This window comes from Prinia subflava, chromosome 15 (genome assembly GCF_021018805.1).
Source record: "Prinia subflava isolate CZ2003 ecotype Zambia chromosome 15, Cam_Psub_1.2, whole genome shotgun sequence".
NCBI lineage: Eukaryota > Metazoa > Chordata > Aves > Passeriformes > Cisticolidae > Prinia > Prinia subflava.
The window spans coordinates 3,226,590-3,240,905 of record NC_086261.1 but is presented as its reverse complement, the minus strand read 5'-3'; the positions used below and the strand labels follow the sequence as shown (position 1 = coordinate 3,240,905).

The 14,316-nt window shown below is 43.7% G+C and overlaps 1 protein-coding gene across 2 annotated transcripts in view; it reads right to left on the bottom strand.

Annotated features, from left to right (window-relative positions):
• Positions 1-14,316, bottom strand: part of ADAMTS17 (ADAM metallopeptidase with thrombospondin type 1 motif 17) — a 156,075-nt gene that overhangs the window by 21,498 nt on the left and 120,261 nt on the right. For both annotated transcript variants that reach the window (XM_063412718.1, XM_063412719.1), the window contains one exon: positions 3,014-3,218. In XM_063412718.1, coding sequence (XP_063268788.1) covers positions 3,014-3,218 — 205 coding nt within the window. The remainder of the gene's footprint in view (positions 1-3,013; positions 3,219-14,316) is intronic.

The window sequence follows — 14,316 nt, the reverse complement described above, 5'->3', positions numbered from 1 at the left end:
CGGGGGGCCAGCAGGGAAAAGACAGTTGATTTGACACTGAATAAATAGTGAAGATATGAGATATTCTGTGAGGTCTTTTGAACGTGTTCCAAGAAGCTTCTCCATCCAGGGGGTCTATGCTGGAAACAAGCGTCAGCTTGATATAAATTACATCAAATGGACAAATCTCAGCATGCCTGTCTAACCGTCTTAAAAACACAATCCAGGCAGTTCTGACCTGCTGGCCTTGTTAAGGACATGAATGACAAGCGTTTATGAGCTGGCAAGCAAACAGACATGCCTTTAAATACTTCACAGCACTACAAAGTGACTTCTTGAAAATCTGGGAAAGCTTCCACTTAATTTACTGTGTGCTGCTCACGGCGTGACCCCCTCACGGATGTAATGTCTTTGTGAGGAGCACAACCCACAGTTCTGCTAAGACAGAATTCTTCCCAGCTTTGCAGAATTCCTCAAAATGCTTTGCTGGACTGCTCAGAGTGCAAGGCCTGCCAGAGATCCCAGGCTGGAGCTCCCTAAATGGTACCTTAAAACCATGAATTTGCCCCAAGTTGGGTAGACTTCCCTAAATTATGTATCATTTTCCTCAGGCCCCAGGGTGGACTGTTCATCTCAAACTACAAAGCTCAATATATAAAAATCTTTGGAGCGGTCCAAATTACTCGAAGTAAATCAAGCTGAAGTGGGAGTATTTTTCACAGTAGGAGAAATCTCTAGGTGGGTTTTACAAGCAAGTCTGGGAAAAACACCAACTGTTTGTTCTTCCCACAGCTTTTAAGTCATTCACAGATTAATACTGCATATACTTTCCTAGACAAAACAGCATGAGCAAGAAGGTTTCCAACAGATCTTTGGTGGTCACATATAAATCACCCTCTTTAAGAGGTTTTTTTCCTTTCCTCAAGTCATCTGTTTTTGTGAAGAATTTCTTAATACATAGATTTTACAGAGAGTCCACAAATTAATATACACAGTTTCTGTGTGTCCACTTGAGATCATTATAAGTCTTATTTTATTAACAAATTACTTTGTCAGATCCCAAGAGGCTTTGCAAAGGAGCAACACAACTTTGCAGTTAAGACCCAACTCCTTTATCTGAAGAAAATCCATATTTTTTTCCACTCTAGTTCTCTAACAGTAGAAACATTCACCTTCTCCTGACAGTCTCTATTTTTATCGTTAAAAATGGGTTGAGCAGTACTTTGTCCAAAACAATCTCAAGTGTTTGGCAATACAAGGGGAACTTAATTTTTTCCACAATGAAGATTGCATTGGAATTTGCTGTGAAAACACACATTTTTGACCAGGGACCAGACATCAGTGCGGTCAACTGTGTTGTATAAGCAAGAAGTTAAAAAAATAGATCAGAAATTTGATTTTTAAAATGATAAAATTAGTGATATTTATTCCTCAACATCAGATTAAAATGCTAAGGAACAAAGTGATTACCACAGAAAAAAGTCCTAGGTGTGAGAAGGGTTCACACTGACAGAGCATCAAACGTGTCCTGGAGTCAACTGTGCTTCGTAACAGCAGAAATGGGCCACAATAACAAATTTAAAATCACAAGTGCACAGTTACAGACCCAACAAAAGTAAATAAATGTATCAAAGGACAAGTAAACCAGCTATTGAAAAAATTATCTAAAAATGTTGTGTATCTGCAAAGCAGTTACATGGTCATGGATATGGAAGATTTCCACTGATCTGTAACTTGACTCACTCTATTCCATAAAAGGGAGACAGAAGTACCTGGGATTGTTAACAAAAGACTCAAGTAAAAAATCCACATGTAAACCAGGCAGGAGCTGCACCCTAATCTCAGCTATAAACAGTTCAGCTGGTTTAGCTATAAGAAATAAAGAGGGCATCACCTGAAAGGGGAACACAAAAGACCCATCAGACAACTTCCTAAAACCTTGGTGTGCTTCTGCACATCTTTTGTAATGAAAGAACTCAGAAAGAACACGACTCTCATGCCCCAGTGAATGGATCCAGCACCCCACTGAAAGGGAACACTGCTCTCACTTTACCATCACCTCTCTTGCCAAACTGAGATTTCCTGTCCAGGAGGTGCACAATGAAATCCCATTGTGTTTGTGAGGAGACACTGCCCCTCAGGATCTCTTCTATCCTGAGCTTCTGTGACTTTTAAGCACATTTCTAACAATAATATTTAGCAAAAGTTCTTTAGCAATGTTTTAAACAGGAGCTCCCTGTTCCAAATAGAGGTGAATAATGAGGAATCCTTCCCACAGGAAGGGCTGCTGCTGGAATGAGGCTGGTAGAGCTGCAGCCCTGCAGCCAGAGTGAAAGGAGCTCATCACTCAGGTGAGCCCAGAAAATACAATATCAGAGTGAACATGGACACCCTGTAAGGACTGTGGGTACACACAAAGCTGACCTGCACTGGCTCAGTCCTGCTCATGAACTGCAGGCACACTCCCAGATCACTCTGCTGCTGAACAAAACACAGGGTAACTGTCTAGATGTCCCATTATTTACATCAGAAATTCATTCATAACACTTGAGGAAAATTTCTGAACTCTGCAACTCTGAGATGCACCTTTTATACAAAATATAACCAGCTTTTTCTTGTTGAGTGGAATTCTTGAGTGGAATCACACAAAAGAAGGCTGGATAGGACCCAAAGCCTGAACATTCTCTGTAATATGCAGATGCCTGATAAGCCTGGTATTTCTTCACACCACATTTAAATGGAGCCAGGAGCCCTGGGTTACTGCACTTCTGGCCTCAGGTCAGTGAAACGTTTTTCCTCCTTGGTCAGAGTTTTCAGATGGAAAGATACAGCCACTAGAGCATATCTAAACCCTGCCTTACTAACCCATCTGGTCTGGAAACCAAATGTCAGCTCCTCACTGCTCATCTCAGCAGATGAGAGTCCTGCCCAGCACTCCAGTGCTATGAGGATCATGACCACGAGAACCATGGATTAAGGCCGGTGTATCTGGAGCTCTGAGCAGTCTGGCTCCTTTCTGGAGTGAAGTTCCCACCTTTGACCACTCTGATGCTTCCCAGATGGAGAGGCAGTCCCGTCCCTCACAGCTCTGCACCGTGGCTGGTTTGCTGCCCAGGCAGTAGAGATCCCTGGTGGTGACGTAGGTGCCGTTCTGCAGCTGATAAACGCAGGTGACCTCGCGGTGCTGCACTCCCTTCTCACAAGTGGCAGAGCAGGGACTCCAGTGGCCAGTCACCCACCTGGGAAGAAGCCAGAGGAGAAATGTTAGCAAACTGTTGGAATAAAACATTACGCTTCACTTCAAACCAGTGAGAAATGGGCGGCTCCTCCTGGATCTGTGGGTGCTTTGATGGCGCTGTGCTGTTGTCACCCTGAGCCCTCTGGGAGCTGACATGTGTAAAGCAGGAGTGTCAGTGTGCAAGTGAATATTCCCTCCTGGCAAACCCCCAAACTCTGCATTATTCCCTTTAACCCCACTCTCTGCAGTGGGACTGGGTTTTTCCCTCAGACAGACACGTCTGCAGACTGTTCTGCAAGTGCTGGGAGCACCCCAGCAGGGCTCCAGGGCAGTGAATAAAGTGTCCAAGAAGGGTCTGAAGGAGGAGGGATGGAGGGAAGGACATTTTTTCCTAAAAGAAAAGCAGCATCGATCTTTAGCTTCCTGCAATCTGTCAGTGAGGAGCATGTTCTCTGTAATTACAGGAATTCCTGGATGGAGTGAGGGGCTGGAGCAATAATTGTGCAGCCACTGAGCAGCAGAAGGCTCTCATGCCTTTCTCACCAGGCAATTGACCTTCTAACCTGTTATTCAGGACTGTCATGCAGATTAGTATCCTTACACCATGAATCTTTTACTTGTCACCCAATCCTGGGCTGTCTATTATGGTGAGTGGCCCAAACAAGACTTCTCAAAAATAGGTCTGCTCAGAAATACTATTTTATTCTGCTGGAGACTCCTGCAATACAGGTAGAGCAACGTATTCACCACTTTCTTTTCAAGCTGCTGGGTGTTACTTCTCTGAAATGAATTAAACAACTGTTTCCCATCTTCCCATTCCTGAAGGGAGGGAAATCAGTTCAGCACCATTTGTAGAAACATCTTCACCTGCTGCAATTGTCATGAATTCATTTGTAAATGCCATGACTGTGCTTACAGTGAGGGCAGAAGCCATTTGGTTTGAGCAGGACTGGACAGACAGACCACCTGTCTTTTGTGGAACAGGGCCCTGCTCAAATGTTCTGTGCATTAAAGCAGTTGACTGACACATCTCTGAATTTCTGTTGGCTAAAACAGCTGGTGAGACACCAAACCTGTTTCTCCAGGCTGCAGTTTTGGTGCATCTCTGCAGCCCAGGGCTTGGTATTTCTCTGATGGAATGGGAGAATGGCAGCTGGGAAATTGAATACTAGGGCTGAAAGACTGACAAAAATAGCCCTGAAGTGCAGAAATCAGTATTCATGAAAATTAATAGCCAGGCCCCCTTGGTATCAGCTGGGCTCTGCCCTGCTGGAGCAAACATGAGGGAATTATCCACGTGGGGGAAGGAACCTCTTGACAAAGGCCTGCAGGGGACAAAATGTCTGTGCTTTATGAGCTGAATGTGAGTCAGAGGGCTGGGAAAGGCTGTCCAGGCTCCACTCAGCTAATGCTCACTTCAGCACTGTGCTCTCACTGTGATCTACAGCTACTGGCAAAAGAAAAAGAGAAAGGGGCTGAAAGCAAAGGAGAAAGATAAAAATACATTCCTGGCAGAGGCTGGCTGTGAGCTTGCATTTAGGATGGGCAGCACAGAGCATGCCAACTATTTCCAAGATGCCTTAAGAAGAAAGGTTATGGTTTTCCTTTTAGGAAGGAGAATTCCTTTCTCTTTTTTTGTTTATTGTTCTTGTGGAGGGAAGAAACCACCTGACAGACTGTAACTAGAAAATTAGCACAGAAAAAAAAAGTACTATCATCATGGGAAGAATGATTGCATAGGGAACAAGCTGAGACCCAGGGCACCAACACAAAGATGTGTCTGTGGTGAAAAATCTCCAGCTTTTTCCCTGGAGAGGTCAGCTTCAGCCACCATCCACTACATCCCCTCCTGATCCCAACCCTGTGCTTACAAATCAGGTGGGGCAATGCTGAAAGGGATCTCTGAAACCTCACAGCCCACTCTGCCCTGCCTATGACAGTAAAATACTTAGAAATTAAAGGCTATTTTAAAGTGGTGGTTTTAGTTACACATCCAGGATACGAGTGACATTAAATATCTGAATAATACTAGTATGTAAGTAGGTTATTTTCAAAAGCACCAAGGGGATGATCACTTTGACCACCAAAGTTCATCCTCCCAGCGAAATATTGAATCAATGGCTTGTAAAAACAATCTGACAAACAAGTAAAAGTGAGTCTTACATATAGTCCTGGCAGTGCCCTGAACCCCCACAGTTCCCCCACATTTTCCTTCACAGGCCACTGAAAATATTGTTTTAGTGCCTGTAACTCATAGGAACACTGCAACTATATTTGAACAATGCTCACAACCAGCATGGAACGACAAGGAACTTATGGATAAAGATGAAAATTCCTGCCAGTTTAAAATTTTTGGAAGGAATTTGCAGCAAGATATTAGCAGAATTACTATTTGAAAGTAATACACACAGAGGGGAGAAAAGTATGATGTGCAAATAGTATCCCATTATGGTAACTATTAAATTGCACCACAGGTAGGTTTTTGTCTCTACACTGTTATTACACCCTCTGAACACACCTGAGTGTTTAACAACAGCACCTACTTAGAGGGTGATTTTCTTTAAAAAAGGGTAGGTGTTTTTCTTATGATTATCAAAAATAACTGCAGTGTTCTAACTCCAAACCCCAGGCTGGCTCTGTATTATTAACTAAGCCAATTAACTGCTGTACACTAAGCCCTGTGTATATCATATAAAGCATTTGGCTTCCAGTTACACTTTAAGCCTGTAAACTGATCTTGGGGATTGCTTGACACCAGAGTTCTTTGCAGTTTGGTCTTTCCCTCCCAGGTTATAACCTGTGTTCTGTGGGACCACGGGAATGCTCCAGCTGGGCTCCCAGGAGAGCCTCTCATTTTGCCAACAAGCACTGATTTACGTGACAAACACACTCATCTTTCTCACAACCACAGGGATGCTTTCATCCCTGCTATTACTTTTTGTAATCTTACCTCTACAGAAGATTCAAGAGCTAAGTGATCCCTGCTGGTGGTTAGGTTCAGGAAGAAAGTGAGGAGCTTTTAAGCAGAGATTTTACCCCAGTCAGTGGCTGTCTTTCTAGCTAAAATATGCCCAGAAGGGTGTGATTTTCAAAAGCTTCAAAAAGCTGGGATGGGCAGGATGTGCAATCTGAGAGGGCTCCTCTAAATCTCTGTCTTCTGAGTCTTCCTCAACCTCTGACCTCTCAGTATCTCTTCTGAGGAATTGGGAGTTCTTCTTCTAATCTGCTTTGGCAACACTCATCTGGCAGGCCCCTGGAGCAAACTTGAAATATCTTTTGGAGATTCAGTTCATCATTTGATCTTTCTATGGTCTGGATTAGTCATTAACCTTGAATTATCTACTCTACCTACTTGCCTAAGACTCCCACATTTTCTAGGAAAAAAATTGCAGTACAATGTACATAAACCCAGGGGAGACGAATGTCTGCAAATGAGGGCTTGTAGCTAAAGATTTGGGAAAAAAAAATGTTAGGAGGATAAAATGGATCAAGGCTGAAGGATGGGGGTGAGGGAGTGCAATCAAAAGACATGAGGTCACTTTTCAAAGATTTGCAGCCTCTTATAACATAAAGCCATTACATCTTCTGGGGTAAATATTGCAGCCCATTAAATTTCCCTGGTTGTTTCTGTCCTGAGCCCTGCAGAGGAACAGTGTGTTCTCTTCCACCCACTGCACATCCATGCCATGTTCACAAACCCCTCACTACCTACAGGGTACTTTTGTTGCTTTCCCAATGCTACAGTGACATTTATTTCCCTGCTTTCACAGTAACAGCTTGGCTATGACCAAAGACATGTTTGCAATAACACTTTTTTTTTTGTTATGAAACCTGCTTTTTAGAGCTGGCTCTTACCTACAACCAGTTTAGAGCCTGTACTACTGCTGAGTAAAGCATCAGAGGAAATTGGATTTAATTAATTAATGATCTAATTTAGTTATGCTCATTAATGACCTTGGCACAAACCATATATGAAAAAGTGCTGTGACAGAAACATTTCTAAAGCCCTGTAATCTGAGGGTTCTATTTCTAATAGATTTTATTGAAAACCTTTTGATTTAATCCACAGGTGAGGACAACTCCATGCCCAGTTAGCACTGGTTGTCTTTAGCACCAGCTTGTGATGCAAAATCATGTCAAAATCACTCTTAGTGTTCTGAGGCACCTGGATGAAACTGTGTCTCTACTGATTTAGGCAAAACTCAGACCAACTTCCAGCAGGGCCAGGCTTTTACACTGGATAATTTTAGCACGGAGAATTGGAAAAGATTTCTGAGAATCAGTCATGTGGAACTGACAGATATACTTTACTTATAGCTGTCAAACCAAGCTCATGCTCAACTATGTAGAAGAAAAGTCTCTTTAAAAATGGAATTGTGTTTTCTATGAAACACACCCTGCTGTTGGACTGTCCTCTCCCCACACACTCCTGAAGCTCTCTCCCACCTCTCTGCTGCACTGGGCTCAAAACAATCAGGTGAATTTTGTCTTTTGGGAACAGGTTGTGCCACACCCAGTCACTGGAAGGCTTTTTTTTCCTTTTTTTGAGAGAAGTACAAGGAATCTAGTAGAATAATACAGCTGCTGATGTCGAAAGTAGGACTCCAAGACTAACATTCCTGTCTGATTGCCTTTATAAACAGTGCTCAGTAATTTTCCAGTACAGTAGTCATTCTGCTAACAGACTTGCCAACTTTCACTCACACACGTTTCTTTTTTCTTTAGTGATTATAATTTTGACAGCTTTTTTTCTCCCCCCACCAATAAGATCAGCCATGGAACAATGTTTTATAATCTACATACACCTCGGGAAGTTCTTTTTTAAATGGAATCCATTGTATTCCCTCTCCTTCTCCCTGAGATGAGCAGATCTCTGTTTTAGAGGGTGTGGGGCTGGTGTGAGAAGGTGTCCTGCTGGCTGGCACCAAGGGACAGAATTTCAGCATTCTCAGGGCTCCTCTGCACTGAGTTTCCCCTACCCACCTCCATGGCAGGTGTAGCTTTAATGGGACAACTGGTTTGCAGCTCCATTTCCAGGAGGGCAGTGCCTTCTTCTGGGCTCCCACCACAGGATGCAAACTGTGAAGATCGTCACAGCAGGCAGCAGGAGGAGGGGATTTCACAATTAAGTGTTTTGCTGTATTATCCTGCTAATCCTTTTCTGTGGGTTAGAACTGCACTTTGAGGCCTGAAGAGCCTCAAAACAAAGCAGCACAGATCATGTAACATTTTAAAACAAGGCAATGGTCAACCACAAGGTTGGTGAGTCAAAGATTGCACTGGGAAAGAACACGATGGGAGCCAGCCTGGGTGTTTACAGCAAAGCTAGGGCCCTGTCTCATGACTCCATGAGGAAAATAAGGCCAAATTAACTCCTGCTCTAGTAACTCATCTTGGATGGTTTGAGGTAAATGCATTTGTAAGCCAACAAGCACTTTTCATTCTACACTGTCTGTTCCCCAGCCTTCTCTGCCAGAACTGCTCCATTGAGCTGAGTTGCTGGATTTACTGGAAGATACAGGCAAATTGTCTTTCAGTGGCTAATTAGCCACTGATTGGTACTTGATTGACTTGCCTACAAGCTGGAGCACAGGAGTTTCTGTCTCCTTTTGGTGGATGGGGATCACCATCGACGGACCTGGGCCCCAGATGTGCCCACAGCAGGACATCAGCCACCCCTCACAGAGGTGCCAGGAGTGTTTCAGGTTTTCTGGTCTGCAGAATTTTGGCTTTTGCTGCTGCAAAGCCCACGGGAGCCCCACTGCAGGCAGTGCCCCCGAGGAGCTGCCACCAGAGCGCAGCATTCCCTGCTCCAGCCTGTCCAGCACAGTCCTGGCAAATTCATTAAGCTCAAGCTGATTCTGGAGATCCCAACTCCAGCTTTGGGAAGTACTTCAAAATGAGCTCTTACGTGGTGCCTCCTTGGATCAGAGGGTGCTAACATTACTACTGATGCCAGATTTCCAGGCTAAAATGGAACCCTCCCCACGGCTGCTCCTTCTTTTCTTTTTTTTTCATGTAACCAAATCCAATGCACATCAAAGATGTTTCTCAGCACAAGGCACAGACAAGGATTTGAACCTGTTGGCTTAAACCTTATGGATGATAAACACTTGTAGAGGTTCCAGAAGAACCTGACTGCATTAATGAAAGGACTGACCCATTTGGAGCCACTGAATGTCCAGCTCAGCCCCTTCAGTTAACAAACACCCACATCCCTCCAGTTTAGTGCAATTTCTATGCAGCCCTGTGGGTAATTTGCTGACATCCTCAGAGTTTTCCATCATACTTTTCCCCCCAAATTCTACTATTTGCAAGACTACCACCTCACAAAATAAATCTAAAATTGTCTTGCTTCCCATCTACCTGTGATGAGAACACACAGAAATGTGGTGCAAACAGCCCAGAGTTAGGGAGACAGAATGATTTCTGTATTATTCTGATTTCTGTATTCCTGGGCTGCTAAACAGAGCCCTGTCACAGGGATATGGTGGGGTCTAGAGGGACATTCAGTCAGCAAGGTCACATGGATACACACCCTGAGTTTAAATCAGAGCAGGAATCAAAGCAATGGGCACTATCAACCATCACACACTGAGGCACCTTTATTTTGGCACTCCCCAGCCCTTGGACACATTTTTGAGGTGCTGAACTAACTGGGGCCATGACTGACTCAGAACTGGCTTCATTTTTCCCCGGTGGGCACAGTTGAGGTGTGTGAGCCCTTGGAGAGCCTGGTGCTGGATTCCAGCCCATGGATGGAAAAGTGAAAGAGAAGAAAGGTAAGAAAGAAAGAAGGAAATGATCCATGTAACCACAGAGCTGACCTCAGCAGTGTGCCAGCTGATTTGGAGGGTGACAATAATCAAGGACATGGTGGTAAAAGGATGCAAGATGGGCTTCCTCCAGGCAAGGCTGCATTTCTCTGGCTAAAATAACTGGTTTTCCAGACAAAGGAAATGTGGTAGATTTAATCTGTTTGGTGAAGAGCTCCTTTTGCTGTGTGGGAAATGCTTACAGGTGACATGCTGGGAAACACAGATATAATTGTGTAATTCATACAGAGGTGAGAGCTGGCCTGCCATCTACCTTTAGTGCTGCAAAGGAGTATCAGGTATGAAAGGAATTCAGATCAGTTACTAGGGGGCTTCCTGAAAGATCTATCTTGCATTTGATCTAATTTAGTATGCTCATTAATGACCTTGGCACGAAAAGAAGAAAAGTGCTGAAAAATTGAGGAAAATGCTGACAATACAAAGCCTAGAAGCAGTGTCAATGCCTCAGAGGATTAGGATGTCACACAGGAAGAACTGAATAACCTTGGGTAGTGCAATAACAAAGCTAGGATGGAAATAAACAGCACACAGTGCAAGGCTGAGTGCTCAGGGACCAATAACAAGCATTTCTGTGTTAAAGGAGGGGTCATACAATGAAATGAATGAGGAGGAAAACATCTCAAATGACTGCAAGCCACAAATATGATGCAGCCATGAAAAAAGCAACAAGAAGCTAAAGTAATGGATTTAGCCCAGAAAAATGATGGAAGGAGGAGATACAATGGTTTGTTGTATCCTGTGGCAAACAGCCCAAGGCAGAGAGGAAGGGAGGGAAAATACTGTGTAAGAAAAGCAACGGAGCTGATGCACAAAAAAAGAAAGGGCTGAAAATGACAATGAGTAACTTAGGCTGGAAATAAGACTCTGAACATCAAGATCACAGGAGAGCCTTCTAGTGAGGGAAGGGGCCTGTGGAAAAGCTCAGCTTACAGAAAGGAGTCTCAGATATGCTGCTGGTGGTAACACAGAACTAACCCTTGGGCTCAGGAGATATTTTCAAGTCCTGAACAGTGAAATGAAGGGCTCAGGGTCTCCTGGTTTTTTGTAGATGCAGCCAGGGATTTCTGGCCTTTATGCTGCAGTTCAGCATCCATGTCACCAAACATTCTGCAAGCCCCTGAAAGGACTCAACCTCTCCTAAAATCTCTTACAGCAAAGAGGAGAAAAATTACCAGCATTTGCACACAGTCCATTACAAGCCCAAGGGTTGGGGAATTTCTTGTGGTTTTGGTGCTTTTCCTGCGTTGGAGGGGAGCAGTTTCCTAGCCACAGACCCAAGCATGCATGCAGGAGTGTGTGGCCACTGGCCCAGCCGTGTTTTCAGTGAAAACAGCTGATGTGATCTGTGATTTCTGAGTCTGGTGCCAGCCCAGGGCCGGCTCTGCCGTGGATTGGGGTTGGTGCTCGGCGTGCTGGAAGCGGCCCATACGCAGGAATCCAGATTCCATCTGGTTACAGCGGGGTTTTGTAAAAAATATCTAAAGAGCTAGGCAAAGGATTAGAATAAAGAGGTGCTAATAGGGTGCAGTTGGGACAGGAAAGGAAGCTGTAAAGAATTTAATGGAAAAAGAGGGTCAAGGAACATAAAAAATAAAATAGGAAGAAAAAGAGGCATTTTTTTTAAAAGGTGAAAGAGTAACAATAATAAAGAATGAAAGATTCTTTTATTTTTGCCAGTTTCAACAAAATCCTTAAGAAAATTCTCTTCTCTGACGTTTAATTTTAAAACATGTCAGTGTGTCCAATCAAGTTTTAAATCCTGCTTTGTTTTTCTCAGATGCTGGGTTGCAGTTGGAGAATTCCAATCTTCTCCTTGGCCTCATGAACGTACTGTCCCCTGCCCTACATTATTTGGCTCTCCTGAGAGGTGGCTGAAGTTCAAAGGGATATATAATTTACAAAGCACTTTGGGATCGTGCTGGAAGAAAGACACTGTTATTAATAACATACCCTTTCTTCCTCCTGATCACTTTATAAATGCGGGTAACTATTTTTTTAAATTTTATTTCAATCTCAACAGCCTTTTCCTCCACTTAAACAATATGATCTCACCCCATCCCAAAGAGTTTGCAATCTAGCTTATACATGGATTGAGAAAAGAAACAAAGGGACAGTGTGGGATAGTGAATTAAAGTCACACAGCCCATCCAAAAGTGAAACAGAGACTGAGTGTCCTCTGACCCAGTCCTGTGCTGGCCAAAAGACCCCTCTCCAGAGATAAATACTCTGAAAGGTGATTCTCCTAAATTTTGAGTGAAAGTGCAAATGCAATTCAAAATGCACAAAACAGAGCAGGTTCACTAGAGAAAGGAGAGCATTGTTCCCCCTTCTGAACTCAGGTGAAGGGCTTAGGTCTGAGTGGAAACGGGAAAGGACCTTATTGTAACAAGATGCTACAATAATTTTACTTGAAACCCTAAAACAAATTCTGGGCTCATAAAAAAAGCATTGACATGGTGAAAGAGAATGGTTTCTTTAAGATGTTCTTGGTCAGAGAATATGCTAAGCATGCATTTCTAATGTCTGGGTGGGCAAACGCAAGTGGAAATTTAAATTCTACAGAGGCACAGAGAATGTGCTTCTGAAAATGTTTCCAGTTAAAAGCATGTTAAGTGTGAAAGTGTAGTCTACACGGAGGGAGTGAGGGAGTGTGGTCTATCAGATCATCAGCAAGGATTCTGTGGCCTTTCCAGGTTCTAAGCACATTCAGTGTCTACTGTCACTGCCCTGAAAAAAAAATGGGCCAACGAGAGTGTCCCTGTGCCAGAGCTCATTGCAGCTGGGCAGAGCTGAGCCCAGCAGCTGCCTGGGACTCCACACAGAAAAGAGACCTTGGAATCACACTAAGGGCTGGACACAACTCCCCAAAGGAACACAGGCTGGATACAGGAGGAGAGCACTCCCTTCTCAGGAGGTTTTGTGTGATTTAACCTGGACAGGCAGCAATGCCATGGTGGGAGGGCACCAGAGACACCTCCCGAGGGGCTCGGGGTCATGGAGACCCTCAGAGCCCACTGTGGCTCTCAGGGCTGTGACAGAGCTCACGGCCAGGACCTCCTGTCCTTGCTGCTAGAGGCAGAAGCTGCCCATGTCTTCCAGAACTTTTTAAGTTGCTTTTCTTCATCTCTGCTACCTGGAACCCCTCCTTTATCTGCCTGGGCTCACTCCAGTCTACTCTCAACAGATTTCCAAAAGGTCTGGGAGAAATCCTTCATTGCCAGGGCAGCAACACAAGCAGAAACTTCTTGGTTTTTTCTGAGAGAGTGACATGACAGAAATCCCAGCCTCACTGGACTTCCTCATGGAAATGACAGTTGTTTCCTTGAAGCCGTGGGGATTTTGGCTCTCCTTACACACCAGGGTATCTCATTATACCTTTCAGTGCTGCAAGCTGTACAGCCACAGGATTGTACAGCAGCAATAACAGGCAGTGCAGACAGAAACTGAAACCTGAACCAGCCCTCTTGATGGATGAGCTGACACTGCATTTCCCTGCTCCAGGGCACTTAATCACAGTGTGGGTCTAATTAGAAGGAAGTGTGCTGTTTGTTGTTTCCCCCATTGTTTCTGCCAGCAGGATTAGCTCTGTAGGTGCATTTCCCTGGCTTGTCTGATTATCCAAGATGCAGGAGCCAGCAGATTGGTTTGAAGCTTTTTTAGGTATTGTTCAGGTTTATCTAAATTGATTTTGTCACAGAATATTCAGAGTCGGAAGAAACCCACAAGGATCACTGGTTCCACATTCACAAGTGAATGGCCCAAAGCCCTGATCCTGGTGTTATTCTAACTGCTATCAAAATTGGAGTTTCTACACTATTCTACAATGCTAAACATCACTACAGAACAAGAGAGAACTTTTTTGTTAGCAAACAAACTGAACAAATTAATTTACCTTCCCGCCTTTTGTCATTTTGGCCAGAAATGTCTTCCTTTAATATAACACAGATCAAAATTAATTCAGCTAAAAGTGCTTGCCAAATTACAAAAAAGATATTTTTATTATTTTTAGAGATCTCAAATAACTAATGAGAAGAAAAGCACCCTTACTGAGGAAAGCATCTAAAATGTGTTTCATCATAATTTAATTTCCTGACTTCAGGGTTTTTGTAGTACAGTTTGACAGTTAATTAGATCCCATTCTGTGCTGATTCAAAAAAAGAAAGGTTAGATATGCAGTCACTGTACTCTTGTCTAACTTTATACTGTAAGTTGTTCTGGTTCCCAGGAGGCAACCAAGGAGAAAAGAAAACCATCCCCAAACAA